Here is a 24,471-nt window from a genome sequence, read left to right as displayed (position 1 = left end):
TTATTTGGAAATGTTTCTTTTGATAATTTATATAAATTACCATTCGATGCTAGGAAAATTTCATTCAATTCGGAATTTCAGTAGAAATTTATTTACTTATGAAAAATGACAGAAAACAATAGCTATTTCAAATTGTTCTAAAAAGTTTTGTCATAAGAGTATGAAAGAATATCTAGTTTCACAATTTTTAATTGTAAAAGATGTCATTGTAATAAAGGTTGTATTAGTAGTTTATAGGTAGTTAATAGGTAATTGCAATAAACGATTAATATTAATTCTTTTCTTTTCTTACAATATAACGATGCTATAAATATATTATATAACAATCAATTTACACGTTCGCCACATTGATTCTCTATATAATCGGCAGCAGCACGCTGTACATGCTCTACATCTTCTGGTGTACCATGCTTCTCTTCAAAGGAAATGAATTTTTTAAAAAGTACTTTCATCTTTTTTGGCGGTAAATTTTGAACAATTGCTCTCTCCAACACTTTTCTGTAAGTATGTCAAATCCAACATATAAATATACGAATATTTTTATACTCTTCGGATTGTGTTTTTTTTTTTTTTTTTTTTTTTTTTTTTTAATTTTAAAGGAGAACAATTTTTGTATACCTTGCAATAGAAATTTCTTCTGACTTTACCAAAGAATCTACATAAGAAGACCATATGTCAACGCGTTTGGGATATGAACTTAAAATTTGTTCAAACAATGTTTGCGATCTTTCCTTTTCTCCAAATTGATTTTCAAGATTTGCAAAACGTAACATTATATTGACATCTAAACATAAAGTGTAAAATAAAACATTGGATTAAATGTTACAAGCAAATTTAATGTAAACCATTTAATGATTACTTACGTTCTGACGATGGCAAAGATTGTAGAGCACGTTGCATTACTTGTCTAGATTTATCTTTCAAGCCAAGCTTTAATAAAGCACCACCACATTCCAGCCACACTTTCGGATTTTGTTTAAATTTTCCGATGAAAGTATTAACTAATTTCTCTAATTCAAATTGTCGTCCTGCTTCAGCATGCACCGTTAACATGTGCGTATAGACCTTTGATGCGTCGTTAGTTCTTACGGCCTCTTGAAAGACATCATTGAGAGCTTCAGGCGTACCAAATTTCGATTCTAAATTCAACCAGGCGTTCCATACATTTAATTTTTCATTTTCTTCCCTAAAATTTATCGTTTTAATGGCTCTTCTGGCAATTGCTCTTGCCTTTTCTACTTCCGTCGCTTGTAAATGATAAGCCATATATTGCAACCAAACTAACGAGCTATCGGGACTTGCCAATACCAATCTATCAAACTGATCTACCGAGTTTGGCATTCGATTGCTTGCCAAAGCCTCTTCGCGTTCTCTAATTTCACGTTCCTTTTGTCGTTCCCGTTCTCTACGCTGGGCCGCACTTAATTTTTTCACCTTCGATTTTTTCTCTCGCTCCTCGATGTCGTCTTCGCTGTCGCTAGATGTTTCAATATCGGCTACTAATCTTGCGTCTGGCATAGTATCCCAATAAAAGCCACATTGAGGTATACCAACTACATTTCTATCGGTTACTTTCTCATTATCTCTCTTATCTTGATTATTTTTATCAATGTTATTATAATCCTTTCGATTTTCTTCATTCCCAAATTCAATCTCAGTTTGACTTATGCCATTAAGATTTTGGATTTTCTTATTTAATTTTTTCTTTTTGCACGTGACAGTTTCTTCCTCGAGCTTTCTCTTTCGAGGTAATTGATCTTCATTAAATCGCTCAATACAATTCGCATTGTAGGAAGAATTTTTCTTTGGATAATTTTGCATCTTCATCCGCTCCTCTTCTCCATTAATACTTATTACGCTTACCGATTTTCTTTTCAACGTACCTTGTTGTTGCTGCTTTCGTATTACTTTAGACAAAGCGGCTTTTCTTGACACTTCAAATGCTGATTTTAACATGCAGATCGGCATAATATCAGATTCGTGTTTATTTAAAATGGCATAACACCTAATGCGAGATAAAAATATATAGGGCCTTGAGTCAGGCCGTAAGTCATTCACATGACGACGAGCTGGTAAAGCAGCTAAGGTGCCTTTCCCTTTACCCTTCAATACAACTAAAATGAACCATTGTGAAACCATCACAATTTCTCCGCGCAATAAAGTTTTAGCGGGTAGTTGAACGTTTTGTTTGGAATTAATCTTATGTATAATACTAGGTAATAATGTAACTTCAACAAATTCATGGACATAATTGATCCATAAAATTTTTCCCGATACTTCATCTCCCACTTTTACATTTCCGCTGTAATGATCTTTACGTACGGTACCTTCCAAATTCTTTTCCAACTTTAATACAAGACCATGACTCGTAATTTTATCAATTCTTCCAGTAACGACCTGTCCTATCCTCGCATTTAATATCGGTCTGCCTTCATAATACGGATTACTTATCAATTCTTTTATCTTATTGAAGTAAAGATTAAGAAGATCCACCGATCCCATTATTTTCATACCCTCGTCATTTTCTTCCGTCCATAACTTTTCCAATGACATGGTTAAATTCAATTGTTCTTCCTTTTTATCAATGTTAATGATCTTCACGAATAACATTTGATTTGCATGTATCATGTCAAAATTGGTAATCCTATTATATGGAACAAATCCATACTTTTTATAATCGTTGATAGGTAGTACAACCCTAATGCCGTCCTGTGCAATATCTTTAATCGAGCTCGGTATAGAATCTCCGACTTTGAGTTGCTTTAATTCTCGATGTTTTTCGTCCGTTAAAAATGTCCTGCTTAATAATAAATTTGGCTCGGTAGCAAATACTAATGCTGAAATAACATCGCCAGGTATACACTTTGACGCTAGAAGTCTGCCAATCTCGATGCACGGTGCCATATGACCGGCTGGTAAAAATCCTTCTTGGGGATATTCATCTTTGTCTTTAATCTGCAAACGTATCCCTTCGGTAGAAGCTTCTATTATGTTACCTTCAACGACCTGCCCAATCAATAATCCACTATTCTTCATATTGGCAATGTTACTAATTAAATTCAATTTCATTTTTCCTTCGGTTTCATTGACACTTTCGATATATACCGCGATTGTTTGACCTATCGAGTAATTCCAATTTACAGAAGCAGTACGTTTCTCTAAATATACGAATGGAAGCCAACCCTTGGCCTCTCCAAAGAATCTTATTAACAATCCATTCTTATTAATTTGAACGATGGTACCATGATGCCTTGTACCGCATTTGGCACTACGAACGTCTGACAAAATCGGCAAATTACTCTTTAACAATGATTCCTTCAATGTAAATTGTACTTTACTTTTTTCTCTGTTTATATTCAAAACTCTCGCTTCAATCGATTGGCCAACTTTCAACGTTCCCATGACATTCGATCCAAAATCAGATATGTGATCGGAAGCAACGGTTCCGGTAATTCTTCCTATGCTGACGGTCATATAATTATTTTCAATATTAATAGTTTTTATTTGTACGCGTAATATGTCGCCTATAGAAAGATCAGATTCCGTAAAATATTTCTCCTGCAATTCATCCTGTTGCATTGTGCATATATACATTTTCTCCATCCAATTATAGAACAATATTCTGCATTTATGCACGGAGTCAGGTATAAATTTATTCGTCACTTTATCGAAACCGACGTCAGTTCTGTGAAAGGATACAAAACCGCGTGAGCGCGAGTCTAACCTTAAGACGATACCGTTGGATTCCCGAAATAAGACGGTGGCCTTTTCAACGATCTCGCCCCTATTCATTCTATTGTCACCCTCGTGTGACCATCCGGCCGTTTCTGTCATTTTCTTCGCAATTAAACTAAAATATCCAAATTTTACCGTTGGCATAATATACATTAACGTTCCGTTTATCGTCATATCCTCCGTATAAGACGACACACTTTTATCCATATAAATTCTATTTATATAACCTATATGATGTCCTTTGCCGTACGACACCTGTAATCCATTTGATAAGATCTTTCGAATACGAAGGGGAACCCTTGTTCCGGGTGTAAGAACGTCTAACGATTCTATCTCATAATTGGCAACTTTATCAATTAATTTCTGTTTGGTTGACAAATTAATGGTCGTAACATTGTTTGTCGTTTGCAATTCTTTGATACAGCAAAAAATCTGTTTACCTACAACTAATACACGCGATATTATAACGTGCATGTAATAATCGCAATGTTTATATTCAAGTAAAAAAAAAAAAAAAAAAAAAAAAAAGCATCAAATGCGGCAGTTATAATAATACTTACAATATTTTTTATCCGCATCTACATCCTTAATAGATATAAATGCTCTTACATTTGGAATCCCTGTGTCTAAGATATAGCCATGGTCCTCTACGCTGCTCACGGAACAAACCAATCTTGTACCAATAACCAAATACTTAATATCAACATTTTGATTTATTAAATGAGACTCCAGAGACAATTGTATATTCCATTTTCCATCCGCTTGAGTACTTCGAACGTAACATACAATATATTCTCCTATATCGTATAATTCGGTTAAAGGTTTATATTGGGACACCTCATTTACTTCTCCCCTGACTATACTTATTAATAAATCATTATACGATTTGCTAACATTAGGTGCTGTCAATTGGCCACTTAATCCGCCCGGTAAAGAAACGATTAATTCATATTCTTTGACTTCGCAAATTCTTCCCAAGATCTTTAGACCTTCGCATAGCGTCGCATTAGATAAACGTTCCGCTGTACGAGCGATAAAGTTAAATTCCTCGTCGGATTCTTTGGCAACTTTCTTTTTCTCCTTTTTCTTTCCTTTTTTCTTCTGAAACACCTGTCAAAATATATTCATTTACTCCAAGTTGTAATAAAGTTTTAGTAAAATAACGCCAAGAAACTTGCTTACTTGTACCGAATTCGTTATACTTTTACGTTTTTCACCTCCCCTTGGGAAACTTTGTAGGGTCATCTGAAAATTTTCCAAGGAAATAAGAAAGTTTTGCAAATAACACATTTATACGACATTAATCTGAATAAAATTCGAGATAACGTACCGTCACGAGAGAAGGTTATAAATCTATTATTATGACGCTTTGAATAATAGACAGATATGGAATTCTATTCTATCTATCTAAAATGTTAATTTGAAAAATTAGTTAGATCGCATAACCTTAACTCTTAATATATACGCACGTGCTTGCACGCAAAAGAATTTAATATTCGTCGATTGAATGTGCGTCGAGTTAAGCAACGTCGCTGGCCTGTGGCGGCCTCGCCGCGACTGTTGCGCCTCCTCCGGCATGGCTCATAACTAACGGTGTCACCAAATGCAGACGCATCAATGAGATGCACAAGATCTTTCGGAGACCACAAGTCGTAGCTCCTGAAGGTCGTGAAGTCTGATTAAACCACTGTATAGAATTATTACTCGATGTGTTCGATTTGTGCAGCCGAATTACAATTGGCTGCTTTTATGAGGTTGTTCACGCCGTCAATGAGAACAGCCATAATTTTTGACCGACTTTAATGAACAAGGATCTCATTCATACTCGAAGATGAACATTTAAGCGAGGACATTTTTTTGACAAAGTCTTTTTATTTTCTTAAAAAATAAAAATCTACCTGTCATATGGTTTTCTTCTGTCAAATCTATTACTATTTTGAGTATATGGGGAAAATGTTTGTCTCTAGAGAAACTTACGCGACGTTACTATGTTGTGTACTGGGGTGATGGTGTTGGGGCGGGTGGTGTTCCACCATTGCGCTTGTAGTTCGTCTTTTGTCCATACCCATCGCTGAGGTCTCTCGCGACGAGCGAAAGATGGTGAATAGCCTTAATCGCGTTAGTTTATCTAAAGTCTCATGACATTATCGTATATAATATGTCTAAAGGATTTGTACATTCTGTAAAAGTTCCTAGGCTTTATAAAATAGCTTCGAAAATTGTACGAGATGTTCAAGAGAATGGTGCTAGTTTGAAAACATTAATTTTTTCCGAAAAACATCCTGTAAGTAAATACGATAAAGAGTTATTCCGAATATCAAACTGTGCCCGTTATTCGTCACTAAAGAATTTTATATTTTATCTTATTCGCATTGCTTTATGAAAAAACCGATAAAAGTTTCCTCGCATTATTATCGAAAGTGAATATGAGAAGTAGTATTATAAACATATTATATATGTAATATACTTATTATATAGATTTTAAACTTGTTTCTGTAGAATGTATCTGGATTGTATGCTTTAACATTAAATACCCTACAAAAAAGTGATCAATTAAACCAGCTTATTAATGAAACCAGAATACTTTTAAATGAACCACGTTTCGATCCTTGGTTAGCAAGAATTTTAATAACAGAACTTATTTGGGGAAAGCAACGTTTAACCGGCAATGCTAAACCTATTGAAACAGTATTAAATTACGAAAGTCGTTTACGCGATGCATTGAAGAATATTAATGCGTCCGACATAGCCATACCTCAGAAAACAGGTAAAAAAAAACTTGGACCTCTTATTATTATAAGTGCATGTTTTTTGCAGAGTTGGGACATATTTCTACATTGACTTCAATGAGATTATAAATCTGTATCGAGCGAGTTGGAAAAGTTTATATTATTTTATCCAAAATTGGATAAATAACCTTAAAAAAAAGAAAAAAAAAAAAAAAAAAAGAAAAAAAAAAAAGAAGCTTGTGCAAAAGTCAAGAAAGGAATTGCTATTAAATAATTCGTTTAATATCAATACATTAATTATGAGCCTGTTAACTACAATGACGACATTATTCTTGTATAGTACTGCGATGTTTACTCTGCCTTTTGCAGCATTTTTTGGTGTACAGCACGTTATGACGACTGAATTTCATACCGACAGATTCATCACGCATTGTATATCTGTTACAGCTGCTGTCATTACTGTGCATTTAATAATATTTTGTTACGTTTACAAAGCTTTTCACGAACCGGATGATGAATCGGACGCTAGTATCACTAGAAATCTAAATGCATTAAAACAAACTTTTAATGCTAAAGAAGAATAATATACATATACAACATGTGTGTGTGTGTACGCACACGCACCTAAATGGAAACAGATGTGTACAAAAATAAAATTGATAATAATCATATTTTTAACAATTTAGAAATAATTATTTATACATTATTTGTCGTATTTCACATTATATATATATATATATATATATACATCTTTAAATGTTATATTAACATGCTATGTTCACATAGGGAAACAAAGTTAAATACTAAATATGAAAATAAATGCAGATCAATAATTGATTATGAGTATTGTTTGATATCCATCTAATATTTCAATAATATTATATTGGAATTTGCTCACATTCAGGATTTCAATGGAATAATAATAATAAACTTTTCTTCAATTGTATCTATTGTATATTAGATCATTGACATTTTCTGTATTTTTTTCAGTATCGAAACCAAGATACGTTCGTGTAAATACTTTGCTGTTGTCAGTTAACGAAGCTATACAAAATTTCGAATACGAAGGATGGTCTTTATTACTCGAATATACAGATTATTCATCTTATTTGAAATTAATTTCAAATTTATCAAAACCATATTTTACTAAAGATTATCATATACCCGAATTGCTTGTTTTTCCGCATGGTACATTATTTTTTAATCATTCAAGTTACAAAAATGGAGAACTGATACTGCAAGATAAGGTATTACTTGTTTCTTTTTTTTTTCCTTCTTCTTCTTTAAATCATATTATCCTACAACTTAATAGTATACTTCTTCTTATATTTATCTCAGGCAAGTTGTCTTCCATCATACCTCCTAAATCCACCGGTTGGGTCTGTTGTTCTGGATATGTGTGCAGCTCCAGGGATGAAAAGCTCGCACTTGGCTGCCATATTACAAAATCGGGGGTATAATTTAACGCATCGATTTTATTTATTTGCAGTTATTCATAAATAGCAATGGGTCGTTCATATAATAATTCACTGTTATTAGAATCGTTTATGCTATTGAAATTGAAAAGAGAAGATATCAAACGCTATGCGAATTATTAACAACAACTAATTCTCACTGTGTTCGGACTATGAACAACGATGCTTTGAGCATTTATCCAAGTCATTGTCCAAACGTTGAATATATTTTAGTTGATCCCAGTTGCTCCGGTTCAGGTAATAATTTTAAGCTTTTTAAGGGTGTTTCGAAGTCTTAAAAGAAAAAAAAAAAAAAAAAAACTAAACTTACGTGCAACTTGTAATCGTTTAACTCGGCAATCCAGGCATTGTTGATAGACCAATAATGGGTAAGAAGGATGGTAAATATCAGCTAGGACGTTTAAAAAATTTACAAGCATTTCAAGTATTTCTTTTACGACATGCTCTATTGAACTTTCCATCTGTAAAAGGAGTCATTTATAGTACCTGTTCTATAAATCGAGAAGAAAACGAAGATGTAGTAGATGAAATTCTGACTAATGTCGGAGATGCTTATGAGCTTGTATCAATCGAAAGGTTACTTAAAAAGGATTGGATAAATTATAGTTCAGACGATAGCGGTTGCGAGAAAAAATGCATTTATGCCAAACCCCAAATAGATCTATGCAATGGTTTCTTCGTTGCTTTATTTAAAAGAAATTTTGATGTTCCTTTGCCGGCGTATATTCCTCGGACGTATGATACGTCCAAAGAAGCGCAATGTGAAAGTTTAAATGAAAAGGAAAAAAATGATAATCGAGAGAACGATGAAGACCGGTACAGCGGGTCATCGTCTAAGAAGAAAAAGAAACGTAAGAAAAGAAAACGCGCGGAGAAACTAGAGAAAGAATCCGTTGATCTCGAAGAAATTAACGACAGAGATGACGTTATTACTTCTGAAGGGTCATCGAAAAGAGAACATGAAAGTAATTCCAAAGGTATTTCGATGAAGAAGTTAAAAGCGTGATGACTAACCTGTATGTGGAGATAATAATAATAACGCTAAAGAATGTATGAAAGAAATAAAGTAAGAAAATGAATCATTTTGAATATTTATTTCTTATTTTAGTCTGTATACGATGTTATAATACAGCAGGATGTGCATTAAAAATATATTAACCTTGCTTCTGAGCAAGCTCTTTAGCCTTGGCTTTCTCCAGTTTTGCTATTCGAGCAGCAGATTTGCTACCTAACAAGCCACCTCCCCAGTGACGCCTAATCTCGTCCTGTCGATCATTGAAGTTCGTTTTGATGGCTTCTACTATTTTGGAGAAATTCGCTCTATCACCAGAGTCGACCTATTGAGAAACAACAATAGAACAATTAAAACGAGCGATAGAATTAGATTCATCTATTACCGCGCTATCATCATAATAAAATATGTCAGAATATTAAGTTGTTTTATATCATGATTTTTCATGGGATTGGCTCTTTTATTTTGTTATAATCATCATACACAAACTCTATCAGAATAAAATAGCATAATAGGATTTATCTAACGTAAATATACATACCTGCGTAATAGCTACGACAGTGCAGGTTTTACGTCTGACTAAACGTCCCAATCTTGCCTTGCCCTTTACGATACAATATGGAACACCCATTTTACGGCACAATGCGGGTAGAAAAAGTACAATCTACTTGTCAAATGAAAATTAACATTTAGCATATCAATAAGTTATATCAGAAAGGAGAAAAATGAAGGATTATCAATTCTCAGAGTCATTTTTCATCTTGCTAATAAAATTGACACCGTCAGTGTCAGTTTTATTATCAGCTGAAGAAATTCTTACATCATACTAATACATACTGCTGCCTCATATAATAGAAAATATATTTAACGTTTGAACATACCTCAATTGGATCTACATCGTGCGCAATAACAACCAATTGGGCTTTCTTTTGTTCCACAAGGGTAGTCACGGTATTGGTTCCACTGCGTAATACATTGGGCCTCTTGGTGGGCACGTCTTCTTTTTTTGCAACCTTCTGCTCCGCTCTAGCTTTTAGTCTCATTTTTTTCATGGCCGCCGACTCTGGCCGATACTTCTCCAATATCTTGAACAACTGCGTTGCTATAATTTTATTTAACGTTGTACTCGTTTGGCTTTTTTTTTTTTTTTTTTTTTTTTTTTTATAATGAGAAGAGATTTTTAACGATTTTTCAATACTTTTCCTTCTAACGTTAATGCCAACTTAATAAACGGAATATTGATAATAATGATCAAACTTGTCCATATGTAAATACTGTTATGATACCTGTTTGTTTGTCTAAAGTTTGACTGAACTGATTGATCGGAGGTGGTACTTTCAATCTCTTTTGAAGGACAGCCCTTTGTCTCTGTATGCGTATGTATTTGGGCCATTTTACAAAACGACTGAGATCACGAGCAGGTTGAATATCCTGACCTATATAATGCGCATTTAAATATTACTCAAGTAATAAGGATTACCATATGTATTATAAAGATAATAACAGATGTAACTTACCGATACCAAAATTTCGGGAACGTTTTTCGAAAAGAGGATTAGTTACTTTCTTCGTTTCAACTTTTTTCACTGCTAGAGGTGCAGCAGCTACTTTCTTCCCTACCTTCTTCTTTGGCTAGAATTTTTATATTAAACAAATATATTTTATTAATTGTTCCAATGCGAAGATCTTTATCTCTCATCTGTTTAAAAAGATTCTTGTTGGTGCTATTGAATATAAATATTTTCTTACGAATAATTTTGTTTGCTTATATCGGACGCGTAAAAAAAGGTTAACTGTATGAAAGAATTCAATAACTTTGAGAGATGCAAAAAATATAAACATTCTATGGTGACAAAATATTTTTACCTTCTTTTGAACCATTTTTCTAGCAAAGGACCAAACGGATTTCCTCTAATATTTTAGGATATAAAATACGGTTCCTCAAGGAACATGCCACTTTCTAATGTCGAGCGTGTAAAAAGAACGTAGCTACTGTAGCGCCACTTTGGGTCGCGCTCAAACCTACATAATGGTAAATACCAACTTTTGGAATACGTTAGTCATCGATGATCGATCGTCCAATAGCTTTTCGTTTGCATTAAAAATACTTACGCTTTGCAATTTGCGAATATTTAAATCGTTCATTTATAATATCTTTTATGATATCCTCATTTTGCACCTTTTTCTATAATATGTTTTATTAATCGATGTCAAATCATACAAAAGTGTTTCCTACGTTTTCAGCAGTTCTTTTTATTCAATTCACGGAGTACATACATACATCTATATATATATATATATATATATATATATATATATATATATACACATATATATATATACACACGCGCGCGCACGTCTGAAAGAATTCATTAAGCTTTCGTTAAAAAAAAGCATGTTAATAATATCAAAATCATTGTTACTCCAATCTAATATCCTAAATAGTAACGATATGTCGTGAGATAAGTAATTCATTTGATTGGACTGACACGGCTATAATGACAATGGCGTACGTATCGAATGGAGTATGTCCTATCGAGAAGTGATATCGGTGAATCAAGTGCTTTGATACAATAAAGTGTCGTTGATACGCATGTAATTCTAAATAATAACAAATACTTTAGTTTTATTTGAACAAAAGAAAGACGTACTTTTTATTTATTAAGCATAATCATATGATGTTATCGCAGTACTGTTCGCGGCATCGTTTGTTAATGCAGAGCATTTCAAGAATTACATAAAAGTATTGATATTTATGAAGATAAAGTGTAATTGAAAAAGAAAACAATCAAATATGGCCAGTCTTGTTTCTTCAAATATTGAATTTTATCAATTATCTATAGGTGTGAATCATTGCAGTATTGTGCCAAGTCGATCATTTCATTAAAAAGAATTTCTTTAATAAATATTTCACCCTAGGAGTCTCCTCCCATGGGATAGCTGAATTTAATTTCGATATCTCAAGGATTAAAGGTATGTCATCGATTTTCTTTTCAATCACTTTTTTTTGCTTTATTAAGTATATTAATTTTAATCCTTTCAAAAATTATTTCTTAAAAGATATCATCACGTAATAGTACTGCAATGCCTCTATTATCATGTTAACAATATGAAATTTATTAATAAAATGAATAAAATTTATATACAAATCTTTGATAAAAAATCATTTTTGCTTCGTTATATATCAGCAGAATCTTTATAAATTTTATCGAAGATTCTCTGCTTCTTTAATGGTAAATATTAACGAAAGAAAAATGAATTGTAGAAGTTGGATATATCGTGTATCAAGATATCATCCAAGAAAATTGAAAACATAGGCATAAAATTTTTCTAATCGTTTTTCTTTTTTTTTTTTTTTTCTTTTTTCTTTTTTTTGCAGATGATCGGCCGACGTTGTGCCCTACTTGCCCTAGGCGCCCTTTTGATTCTTGTGATTACTGCAAACATTTATTTTATTCGCATAATCGTAGAGAATTCTTCACAAAAGTCGCAATTCAAAAATTTACCTTTGATCGAGGAAAATTATCTTCTAGGGCATTCTGCGTCGTCTTTGCGCAGAAATGAGAATGGCAGAAATTTTCAAAAATCCGTCGGTCAAGGTATCAACGAAAGAATTAAAGAGGAGATAGAAATATTACCTTCAAAGTATTTTAAACAGAATACGAGTTATTTGATCGTACTCGAACGGCTATTGTCCGAATTGAAGGTTATGAACAATGCGCACGAGGATATATGGAGTATCCCTAATAACAATGTTAGTTCTATTTGTCATAATATTTATTGTCAATAGCTTAACATTACGTTTACGATAATTTTTCATGTATAAAGATATTGGATGCTGATAATTCACACGTAACGTCGTGTGTATAGTGGCCTGATGCTCACCAGTTAATTCCGCCATCGGCTCCAGAATTAGGGACTATACTCGATGCTTTAAGGAAAGCAAAGGTAAAACATGCCGACAATGCTGTCCTTGGTACACAATTGAAACTTATGCTGACATTGGAGAATGGTGCAAAAGCTGTATTTAAACCGCAATGGTACTCTAGAGATACAGTTATTCGTGGACCGGTTTATTATGGAAAAGATCGTCATAATGCAGAAATCGTAGCATTTCATTTATCTTCGTTACTTGCTTTACGAAGGGTACCCCTGGCCGTTATTCGAAAACGTATGATAAATAAAATCTTATATATTTCTATAATGTCAATCTGGTAAAGAACGGTTGGGCTAATGATTGCTAATTCGTTACGTATTTCAGTTGATCTTAACAATGAGATTCGCAAGCATGCAACACCGGAATTATATACTACTATGTATCAGGAGGGTAATGATACGTGCTTGTATGGTGTTTGTCATTACTGTTCTTCCACCGATCCAGTTTGTGGGATAGGTGATGTCTTAGAAGGTGCATTGATATTTTGGTTACCACGTTACTTGCATCTCGTAAAACATCGACATCCATGGCAGAGAACGTATAAGAAAAAAAAGCTTGCACCTTGGGAGATCGATGATAATTATTGCGAGAAGGTGAATTTCGATTATACATCATATATTTCTACGTACACAAACGATAGATCTACGTTCACCCAGTCCTACGGAGATAAATTCATTCTAAACGATGATATCTATATTTTTACACAAGGTCAAAGAATCTAAAGCATATTCACCACAATTTTCAAGTAGGCTATTGGATTTGATAGATACAGCAGTTTTTGACTTTTTAATGGATAATGGTGATCGGCATCATTATGAATTGGCGCAAAACAATTTTCACAATCCTGCTGTATTATTGATAGACAATGGGAAGAGTCTTGGTAATCCGGACGTTGATCATCTTGACATTTTAGCACCGCTTTATCAGTGTTGCATGTACGTATAAGAATTTTTTGACATAATATGATTGTATTGAGGTTTGCAAATGAATTTTAACATTTTTTATTTTAGAATACATAAAACTACATGGGATCGTTTAAAGATGTTCACTGGTGGTACTCTGAGTTTGTCATTGGAAAAGCTTATTGCTCGTGAGACGATAATGGCCGATGTTCTTCCGCTTATTTCAGATGCACATCTTAGTGCTATGGATAGAAGGCTTCTTACCATTTATGCTGTCGTTGAATACTGTGTAAAGAATAAGAGATATGTTTCTAATGTAATTCTAGATCATCGGTAGTATGAACTAAGAAATAACATGTTTTATAGATTAATTATCTGATTAATTACTTATGATATTAGAGTTTGATTTGAAATAGTAGAAGAATCTTGCAGCAGCTATGTATAATAAATTTGATAGTTATGCGCGCGCACATACACACACACACACACACACACACACACACACACGTATGTATGGTGCATTGTTTTGTATGTTGTATTTTACGCAAGATATTTTAATCGACGAAGAAACAATTGTTTTGAATGATGTGTAAAATGATTTAATGCTAGAAGATTAGAGTTTAATGTGGTTTATTTTATGTCACAATAATTACCATTATTTGGATAAATTTTGAATGTAGCGCCGTACAGCGTATAAATACGGTACAAACGTAAAAAACCTGTTAATACGATTGTATAATCGTTAACATACTTTAAAGTTCGTGTCACAGATTGGGATCTGAGAATATTCTCAGTTCGATAACATGTACAATATGTATAGCGAATGTAACTCGTGGTACTTGTCGGGATTTGCAGTAAAGAGAAACTTGTGGGAGCGAAACAAGCTACAAGTCAGCGTAATGTTGCAGCATTTGACTACCTTACTTTCAGTTACCACAAGACTTTCCTCGTAAGCTTATGATACCAAACTTTGAGTCAAGTTTCCACATTAGCTCCTTCCCTCGCAACGTCGTCGCACAATATAACCCTTATATACTTTATTTACAACATTACATGACCAGAATTACTCACATATCTTATCGAATAATTATTCAGTTTTTGTTCATAATACATGTTTAGCGCCATCATTCGCGTATGCATCGTGTATATGTATATGTCAGGCGCATGCGTGTATGTGTACGTGTACGTATGCGTATACCCGAGACGTACGTGTGTATATTATATATAGTAACATTTTTTTGTTTTTTTTTTTTATAATTAAATAGAGCTTTCGTAGCAAAGTATGTATAAATAGACTATCCTCGCGCGCACGATTATCTCGAATTGCTTCGCGTTCTCGAGTGCGAAACAAATACATATATGCTGCATCGAACCATCCGTCCATGAGATCCGTCTAAGAAAACATAGATTATAGATTACCTGAAAATAGTGGACGAGTGGAATAGCCAGACTCTGCCATTCCTACATCTTCGCTTAGTCCATATTTCTACGTTCTATGATAATACTGTATACCAGCAAAACTTTTGAGTATATCACTTTTTTTCTTTATAGGCTTTACTTGCACGACTCTCACGTATAACAAATCGATCATAGAAATGCATTCGTTCAAAAGAAATTCGTACTTCGGTAACGGCAGCATTGATTATTGCATGGAGACGGTACGATTTATTTCCGTACGATTCATCTCTATTCGAGACAGAGAGAGAGAGAGAGAGAGAGAGAGAGAGAGAGAGAGAGAGAGAGAGAGACAGAGAGAGAGAGAGAAAAAATCCCACGGAATTATCTCCTTATATTTGTCATTTATACTTATTCAATTAAATATCACACCAAAGTGCTCGATGCACGTAGAACTTAGATATAGGCCAACCATAGGTACTAGAGATGTTTTTAAATGTATATGAGACATTATTTTGCATGCAAAATTTAAATTTAGTTACTTGGAAGAATGAAAAAAGATCGAAAGGAAAGAAAGAGAAATTAAAAGAAGAAAAAGGGAATTGAAAGTCCCTGCACGATAGTCGTATCATACACAGTTATTGGATGGCCGAGAATATATAATAATATTGGTATGATTATACATTAATTAACATTATTAATTTTCACGTTGGAAATGTGTGCCGCATCGGGATACGTTATGCGGCACTTTTTTCGTAGAAAAAACTTTTGCAATCACGTAGCTCACTTATCGCTCACCCATCGCTCACCCATCGCTCACCCATCGCCCACCCATCGCTCACCCATCGCTCAGCCATCGCCCACCCATCGCTCACCTTCCGGGGTCTTGTTCTATACTTGATTATTACTTGACCTACAATTATCTCGATAATTTCATAATCATCTTGTTACGATGCTTTCCTAAACGTTCTCCGGCCTAAACGATATTCTCGAGTCGTATTTTTTATTTCAGAGCGCGGATTCTACGCCTCTCGACGATGACGTCGAAGAACTGAGATCCTCCGAATGTCGAGTATGAGACGAATCGAGCGAAGTGACGGAATCGCTGTCATTGCTATGGGGACTCGAATAATTGGCGGCTTCCTGAAGTCTCATCAGCATGTTCAACTGTAAAAGAGAGAAAAAAAAGGAGGCATTTGTAATAGGAAGGATGATGGTATCGCGTAAAGCCTTTCGCTAATACAAACAAGAGGATCTCCTTCGGTGTCGCTGTGTGTACTGCCGAGGCTCTTTACGCTGGACGCACCTACGCCCGAGGTATGTCCCGAGGTAACGACGTCGTAACCAACGTCCTCGGGTCTTAACCGAAGAAGAGCGTCGCTACCATCGTGTACGGCGTGCGTAGAGATCCACGGATAACTGGAGGTAATGAATTGTGCAGGATCTTCCCATGTGGATTCGCCATTTCCACTTCCGCTTGCTCGCCTTCCATATAACGTTAGGCCTTCCCTGACAGCCTCAACCAGATACGGTATTACAGAATAGTTCCACAAATCCGTGAACCAAACTTGAGAACCTGCCACTTCCATGGGGCAAGAGAGAAAAAGTCGAGGGCCTAAAAAGAAGAAAGTTCGCGTCTCTCGTGATAACAATGAAATTAATTAATTAATATTGATTCTATAAGTAGCGATCTTACCTATCGTTACGTCGGAACTGCTGTGCGTTTCTAGGAACTTATTAAGATGTAGCCAGACGCGTGGGAGCCATTCCACGACAGCTGCCATTTCTGCGTTTCTCGTGCCACCCGATTCACGTAATTCGTGTTCTAATAGCTTACGCCTGAGGTAACGGCCCAAAAATCCCTTAACCGGTTCCATGTGATTGGCGCACAGTACCCACCTAAGTAGATTTGCGCATAATTAATATGCATAAACTCCTTATTATTTCCAGAGAAATAAGACGATTTGATATATGAGAAGCTTTTGCGTTTCGTTTACCTAAAGTTATGATGTAATTGAAGATTCGTGGTGCTGCAAGTAGCCTGACTCATGGTTCCAATAATCGCGGGACAGGACGAGTGTCTTGTACCGAGAAGACCACTGAAAAGTTCACCGAGAGAGGCGGCATGTTGAAGATTCTCCAAGATTATCACTCTCGGCAATTCGTCGGCCGCATTAGAGTCGCATCTTTCGGCGATATGAGCGAGATATTGCTTGAGTTCTTTACTCGACTTGTGATCAACTATGAAGGTGGCCACGGCAGCCGCGTCTTTCGAGTCCGTATCGGCGTCCACGAGAGCGTGAGCCAGTTTTCCTGCCAAGTAACTTTTTCCTGTACCGCTAGGTCCGCAAAGGATGACTCTGCGATGTTCCGTTAACAGGGATATTAGTCGTTGAACGATAGAGCGTGGTATCAGAGTGTCAATCGCGAGCCAGGAGTAACCCGAGAGCACCAGATAAATAGTTTTCACGTGTCCTATCAGATAACCGCACGGTAGTAATTCCGGGTGCTGAGAATCCGTCGTACATCTGTTGAAAGGAACGACATATATGTGTGTGTGTGTGTGTGTGTGCGTGCGTGCGTGCGTGCGTGCGTGCGTGCATGTGCATGTGTACTTAGTAGATTATAAAATCGCTTCGAGACAGTTCTGTTTGCTTAATAGAACGACGAAACGAAAGAGATTTATCTAACCTCGAAGCTTCGCCGAGATGATAAGCGGCGACACAGTCAATGCCGAGACCCAGATTCGTGACGGGATCGACCCTCGATACGTATTCCTTGAAGCATCGTCGTACGATCGAGTCCAGAGCATCCCAGCTCGTTTTGTTACTGATGCAAACGTTCGCGATAATGCAATGTGGAGGCTCACCGATGATGCCGCTGTCCGAATTATTACCCGATATTAGATTGTAATTGAAATTTTTTTCGCTCCCGAGATAGACGGCAACGTTAATTCTCTTTCCGTCGGTGTCGTGGTCTAACGCCGGCTCGCCGCTCGTACCCGAAGTCGCCGATGGTACGACCGAATGTTCGGGCACGTTGAGATCTTCCAATTGATCGGCAGTCGAACTGCTATCGCCGTTCGAAAGGGCAGCAACGCTCGAGGCCACCTCCGTCATGCTGAAACGCCTATCGGGATCGCTCGGAAGAGACGACTGAGAGGACGTAAGAGATTTCGAAGTTACCAGCCGCTGCAGGCGTTCGTTGTTTTGCTTCAGATTGAGCATTTCGTTCTGTAGAAAGGACACAATCATCGATTGATATAAATGATCGCGAGCGATTTCTCGCCAAGCTCGAAGATAACTTACTCTCATCTTGATGACCGTGTCCTTCAACGATTCCAATTGATGGGCCGAGGAGAGTGCCTCCAATCTGATATCCGTGAGAACGAGATCCTTTTCCCTGAGTTGTTTCTTCAATTCGTCCACGTCCTCGTCCTCCTTCTTATATAGAGCCGAGCTACTCTTGCTACCGGTCAGAGGATTTTCAGGCTCCGGTGATTTTTGTCCGTTGCTCCTTGCTCCGGCACTTTGATTCCTTGCGCTTTCGTGTTTCGAGGCCGTCGGTAATCTCGGACTATTTGGGACGCTCAATTCTCCGCTGGCACCGTCCTTACAATCCTCGGCATCGGAAACGGAACCATGCCTGTTCTTTCGCGATCTGGAGAATGCTTTCGAAAAGGAGCTACGCAACCAACCCTTCTTCTTCTGATGGCTACTACTCGCGGAACAAGCGCTGCTCAGGGAGTTGAGAGAAGTGACGCTGTCCGCCGACAGCTGTCTCGCCATCGATGCACCTTGATGATGTCCCCCATTACCGCCGCCGCCGCCGCCACCGCCGCCGCCGCCAGTGCATCCTGTATTGCCGGAATCCGAATCACCGAGAGTATGCCGACGACCATTGTTGCCTGATCCCCCGTTGTTCAATCCAGCCTCCGCGCTTTGCTTTCGAAGCCTCTCGATCGTTTCACGTAACTCTTGTAATTCGGAATCCTATACAAGAGGCAAATCAGGAACGGACAAAAATAAAACAAGTTTTCACTTTATGAACTTAAACGATCAACTATCGTTTTATCGAATCATCTTAATTATCCCTTATCCGCGATACCGCCGTTCGTTCCGCGAACGGAAGAGGCTTCCTTATTGTGACAACAGGTGCAACTATCCGAATGACTAATTACGGAATCGCTACTCCAAGAATCGGCTATGCTAAACAATTGTCTCATCGATTTGGAACTCGCTTCCTGACCGATGAGTTTGTCCGATTTGTCGAGTTCCTTTGCCGTCGGCTTCTTTCTTATCGTCGACGATTCCCCGACATTGATATTTCGATAGAAAGTCTTTGGTACTATATTAGGAATCAAATTCTTCTTCGTTCTTAAATTATTATCCTCCTCTTGGAAGATTTTTTGCGACGAATTCTCGACGGCCGTCGTAATACGCTTTTCGTAACACGTCCTGTCGTTTTCGAATTTTTTCGAGTTCTTTGACTTGCTCGATCGCGACTCCTTATTACCCGACACCACCTTGTTAGACTTTTCGACCGCCGTTCTACCATTGTTTTTCAATATCAATCCTTTCGATTTGAACGAAGACGACGATGTCGGAGTTGAATTTTTATTCGCGGATAACGCGTTTGATTTTTTGCTGATCGCGTTAAAACGCGGCACTTTAAGGTCCATCATTCGATCATTCGACGATTCGGTTAATCGACCGTCGAAACATCGTAATTTGCGATTTTTCTTTTTTTCTTTGGAATTCTTTCCTTCTTATTTCCTTTTTCTTTCTACTCGGTGCGAATTAATTACCCGGCGTGACTTTTCAATTTTAATAGCGCATCATTGGGAATGAGATTTATAAAGGTTACTTAACGTTCAACGAGCTATCGACATAGATATTATGTCCAAGGTTGCAAGGAGGTTGCAACCTTTCATTATTAACATTTTGACGAACGCATCACCGAAGATGCGCCAAATTTCATACTTTTTCTCGGTATTACCACGACGACAACAACTTTGAAATTTTTACGTCTGGCATCTTTGACATTAGAATTGCGTTCGGATATCGAGCGTGTTTTGTCTTTGGTGAAATTCGTCGACGAATTAGAAACCTTATATTATAGATAAGCAAAGGTTGTACGGAAATTTACCGATCATTTACCGATGCTTACCTTTTTTTCAGCCGTTGCCGTGAGTTGCTGCAATCGTTGCGTCATGTTCGATAGGGATTGTTCGAAGGCGGACACGACATGTGCCTAAAACAAAACAATTAATCATTATCGATTTAAAGTATGTTTTCATTCGTCTGTCGTGTCTAGACGTTTATTATGTCATGACTTTTCTATTACTATACTTTTATATATTGCTATTAATATAAGCTGACAAAAATAAGCCTATTTCAATTTTATTCCTTATCTTACTACCTCGTGGCGATAGAAAATCCCAGGCGTAGGACCGTCGTCGACCTGCATACATTGGTGCGTACTATACTCGCTGACTATAATAATAATAAGCTACGATATTTTACGCACGCACAGCCTTGGAAAAGAGGAAACGGCCATTGTCATTGCCATTGATCGTCAATGATCGACGGCGATACGACGAGACGTAAAAACGGTAAAAGAAACAATTGCAAATTGGCGTGTGCGTGCGTGATTGTGCGCGCATATAATACGGTATACGTATGTAATTATAATAACATCTAATGGAATAGAAAAGTTATTAAATGACTAAAATCATTATTTTAAAATCTCCATAGACTTTGACAAAAGTGAAAGTTGACTTTTTGAAAAAAAATTACAAATAATTCGCGCACAGGTAAGACTTCAACGTGTTATTAAAAGTAGACTACCTGAGATTAGATTAGATTAGATTTTACAAAAGAACGTTTGTCGACTTTTGTAAGAAAAAAGTGATAGATTTTTATGCGCTTCGAGATTCGCTTACGAACGCTTATCGCGTTCACAAGATCTCGGGGGGGGGGGAGGGGAGGGGGGAGGGGAGGAATCGTTGTGTGTTGCCTTATTGTATACGGAGCTTAATGAAAGCCGCGAGCGAGTCGTCGAATAGTACTAAAAACTGGACCGGAAACCTTCGGCAAAAACGGTAGATGCCGATGATAGGAGCAAAACGAATGGCGGTGCATAGTGAGACGCCTTGTTCGCATCTAAAACGTAGCGAGAGCTCGTACAGAGCGAGGGGCGAAAAGAAACGAGGAGCGCGCATCGTTTACGGGATTAACCTCGAACGCGAGTCTTTGAGATTTCAGTTTGGCTTCGATGTACGATGAAGAAAGGCGACAAAACACTTTTACGAAAATACGTATTGATCTTTTATCAATGTTTCATTAGATAGGCGAATCAATATTTCGCTCGGATTTTTAAAAGAAATTTTTATGCCGTACGGAGAGGACGTATCGTGAGGCGAACATGAGGCATATTCCTTGAAGCGTTACGAGCCGTGCCAAGACATACAAGATTACTCGCTGCTGCTAAGTCCCAATCAGACGCAACCGTACGAGTTCTCCTTCATAGCGCTATACACGTCATGGGGGCTCGCTCTCGTGTACGTAGGATCACGCCGGGGAAACTATCCGCAGGAAGTGATATTTCAGCGTCGACAAAAAGAATGCAATTGGGACAACGCGTATAGATACGCAAGATCTCTAAAAGAAAAGAAAAGAAAAAAAAAGAAAATGCAAGTAGACATATATGCAGATAATGTGCCCGTGTTAGGAAAGGAGGATCCCTCTTAGAAATAGCTGGGTAAAAGTTCTTTTTTACACGTCCTTCCGAAGGACAATCCGTGAGATCGCGAAGGGTCTTAAGGCGCCCTTCACGATTTGGATCTAAAGTTTTTCTCAGAATAGACTACATAATAAGGCAAGTCCCTTCGGACGGGGGAAAATTCGAAACGAGAACCGGTAGAGATATATCGTTCATATATGGCAAACGCATTTGAGTTATCCGCTCGACGGCTTCAAAGAGCTCATATTTTTATTTTCAAGTCAAATCGATAATTCCATAATTATTCCTTGGCGATCGGAAGCATTGAAAGATATTCTATTCTATTTACCGTTATTTAAAGTCCTAGTATTATCCATCAGGGCCGTTTAATCGAATAGCGATCGAATAGAAATGGGTCATTTTCTCGTTTACCTGAAGAGAAGGACAACTCCGGTGTCTGTACTTCCTCGTGGCAAGTTCCCACCAGGGTATCACGTTATCCGTACTCCGTGGCTTAACCGGATCGCTAACGGCGTGCTCGTAAAGCGGTTCGAGCAACGTCACGTTCCCGGATAGACGCCTGGGAGAGTCATTGGAAACCTGATCCCTGGATACGCTTCCTCTTCTCGGCAAGGTGGCGAAAAGTGCGTGCCGATACTTTCCAGACTCATCCTCGTTATGGTCCAATTTGAAAGAATCGTGCCTGGTCCGTGGTGGATTAAGTGGGAGGATCGTTGGCGAAAACGCGGTATCAACCGCGGACAGATTCAGACGCGATCTCTCGAGTTGCCCTCTGAGAATGACGTCGGTGGCATCGATCGGATATAGAGAATCTCTCGTAAAGTAAGATCCGTCGCTGACGTCGATACTGCTTGAGCAGGCTCTGAAAGAGGGCTCGATCTTTTCGCGAAACGTCCTATCGAGTACATCTTCGGTGGATTTGTGAAGAGATCTACCGTTCGTTCTCTCCTTCGATCTTCTATACGGTAGAGTTCCGTATTTGTTCTCGTCGAAGTTCGTCGCCGCGAGGCCGTCGTCCCGAGCGTAGAAATACGAGCGAGCCGCCTTTCCATTAAAATCGAGCACGTTAAATCGATCAGGATTTTTCCTCTTTTCCAGATTACCAGATGCGTTCGGCGATAGATTATTTTGACAAGGTGGACACCGAGAGATCTCGAAGGAACGATCGTCCTCGTTCGACGAGATTTCGTCGTCCTTCGACTCGATGCCGTCCGATGCTGATTCGCTAGGAAGAGGGGGGGCTCGTTTCTCGTTTCTCGTCGGGGCCTCGTCTATGGCATGAAGGGAGTCCGTAGACTTGGTCGAGGACGTCGTAGTAGATCCGGTCGAGTGTCTCGAGGTACTCGACAAAGAGGAGGATCTGACCGAGGGACTGGGCGGTATCTTCCTACGTGTACCCGAGGAGGTGTGCCGTATAGATTTCGTTGTCTCGAGGCTTCGCCTGTCGCGGCGGAACGGCTCGTTCTTCTCGACGAAATTCTCGGCGAAATTCTCGGCAAAATTCGGAGAGATCGGTGGCATAGGTACCATACCACCCCTGTTCCTAAGGTAACCAGAGAGATCGTCGGACAAACAAAGGAGCGTCTCGTTCCTCGCCGTCTTGTTGATCACCCCGTAACTCGTGCGGCTCGACTTGTCCGATACCTCGCAACTCTTATCGATCCCGGCTATATTCTTATTAACGTCTTCGATGTATTTTATGGTGGTACGATATAGGTCTCCGCTCTGAACGTAATTTCCATCTACAACGACGGCTCGACGATCGCGTCTGGTCCGAGAGGAGGAAGCGTTGTTAGGCAGGGCATAGATGGGTTCGCTCCCCTCGGTATCATCCTTATCGAGCAAACCCATCCCTACGAAGTCGGGTCTTGCCTCTAAAAGACGCGACTCGGGCTTCCGATCGGCTACAACGGCGGCGGATCTTTTCAGGCCGGTTTGGACGATCTTCGATCTTGGAAGGGCGTTCTGTCGTACGATAACGCGCCTAGCCGATCTATCGTCGATAGGAGAAAACGTTCTCAACGTTCGCTCCCTATCAACGTATTCCTCCGCTCTATCGACGAATCCTTTATTATCGCTCTTGCTGCACCTCTTCTCATCGACGATCACGCAGGAACGACTTCTTCGTACATTTCGAGGCTCCTTCCGTCCACCATTCTGATTGATCAAAGTTTCTCGATCCTGGGATATCCTGCGGAAGGTTTTCATAACCGTACCCCTCGTCGTATCGTTCTTCTTCGATGCGACGCGCAAAGTCCCGTAAGTCTCGAGAATCGTCTTTCCATTGTTCACCCAACGAACAGGGTCCGAGGTTCGATGGACATCGTCGTCGGTTAAATTCTTACCCGAAATACGAAGGCGCGAGCCTAAAGAGTAAGGATCACCATCGCCGTTCACTTCCGCGTCCTCCGAATCGTTAATAGGACGTGGTCTGTTCCGACCACGTGACCTTATAGTCGCGTAACCGTCGTGAACATACCTTCGCGAACATACCTTCAAATCCATCGTCGACGGATCGAGATCGTTCGAGAGTCCACCTTAG

The 24,471-nt window shown here is 38.1% G+C and overlaps 5 protein-coding genes across 13 annotated transcripts in view; 2 read left to right on the top strand and 3 right to left on the bottom strand.

Moving 5' to 3' along the window:
- Positions 1-265: 265 nt before the first annotated feature.
- On the bottom strand, positions 266-5,729 carry LOC124429448 (protein RRP5 homolog). The gene is made up of 7 exons (XM_046974763.1): positions 5,205-5,729; positions 5,066-5,142; positions 4,918-4,980; positions 4,296-4,845; positions 864-4,181; positions 619-784; positions 266-498 (listed from the first exon to the last, which is right to left on the bottom strand). The coding sequence occupies exons 3-7, from the start codon at positions 4,978-4,980 to the stop codon at positions 327-329; spliced, it is 4,269 nt and encodes a 1,422-aa protein (XP_046830719.1). The 5' UTR covers positions 5,066-5,142; positions 5,205-5,729; the 3' UTR covers positions 266-326.
- A 151-nt stretch (positions 5,730-5,880) lies between these two features.
- On the top strand, positions 5,881-9,018 carry LOC124429549 (28S rRNA (cytosine-C(5))-methyltransferase). Its single transcript, XM_046974978.1, has 6 exons — positions 5,881-6,019; positions 6,235-6,502; positions 7,455-7,711; positions 7,803-7,918; positions 8,004-8,176; positions 8,284-9,018. Exons 1-6 carry the CDS (start codon positions 5,894-5,896, stop codon positions 8,943-8,945), a joined length of 1,602 nt encoding a protein of 533 aa, XP_046830934.1. The 5' UTR covers positions 5,881-5,893; the 3' UTR covers positions 8,946-9,018.
- On the bottom strand, positions 9,019-10,977 carry LOC124429644 (60S ribosomal protein L7a). The gene is made up of 6 exons (XM_046975203.1): positions 10,818-10,977; positions 10,469-10,583; positions 10,238-10,387; positions 9,833-10,053; positions 9,493-9,615; positions 9,019-9,276 (listed from the first exon to the last, which is right to left on the bottom strand). Exons 1-6 carry the CDS (start codon positions 10,830-10,832, stop codon positions 9,094-9,096), a joined length of 807 nt encoding a protein of 268 aa, XP_046831159.1. The 5' UTR covers positions 10,833-10,977; the 3' UTR covers positions 9,019-9,093.
- A 296-nt stretch (positions 10,978-11,273) lies between these two features.
- LOC124429556 (glycosaminoglycan xylosylkinase) lies at positions 11,274-15,548 on the top strand. Its single transcript, XM_046974989.1, has 6 exons — positions 11,274-11,924; positions 12,331-12,705; positions 12,822-13,122; positions 13,213-13,481; positions 13,597-13,823; positions 13,899-15,548. Exons 2-6 carry the CDS (start codon positions 12,331-12,333, stop codon positions 14,125-14,127), a joined length of 1,401 nt encoding a protein of 466 aa, XP_046830945.1. The 5' UTR covers positions 11,274-11,924; the 3' UTR covers positions 14,128-15,548.
- Positions 14,404-24,471, bottom strand: part of LOC124429417 (protein sickie) — an 83,936-nt gene continuing 73,868 nt past the window's right edge. For all 9 annotated transcript variants that reach the window (XM_046974700.1, XM_046974679.1, XM_046974683.1 and 6 more), the window contains 7 exons: positions 20,355-20,438; positions 18,494-19,177; positions 17,877-18,418; positions 17,183-17,713; positions 16,882-17,084; positions 16,433-16,800; positions 14,404-16,352 (listed from right to left, as the gene is read on the bottom strand). In XM_046974700.1, the coding sequence (XP_046830656.1) occupies positions 16,194-16,352; positions 16,433-16,800; positions 16,882-17,084; positions 17,183-17,713; positions 17,877-18,418; positions 18,494-19,177; positions 20,355-20,438 (2,571 nt within the window). In that variant the 3' untranslated portion in view covers positions 14,404-16,193. The remainder of the gene's footprint in view (positions 16,353-16,432; positions 16,801-16,881; positions 17,085-17,182; positions 17,714-17,876; positions 18,419-18,493; positions 19,178-20,354; positions 20,439-24,471) is intronic.

This window comes from Vespa crabro, chromosome 1 (assembly GCF_910589235.1).
Source record: "Vespa crabro chromosome 1, iyVesCrab1.2, whole genome shotgun sequence".
Classification (NCBI taxonomy): domain Eukaryota; kingdom Metazoa; phylum Arthropoda; class Insecta; order Hymenoptera; family Vespidae; genus Vespa; species Vespa crabro.
The sequence above is the reverse complement of the archived record's forward strand: the minus strand, read 5'-3'. Positions and strand labels throughout refer to the sequence as shown.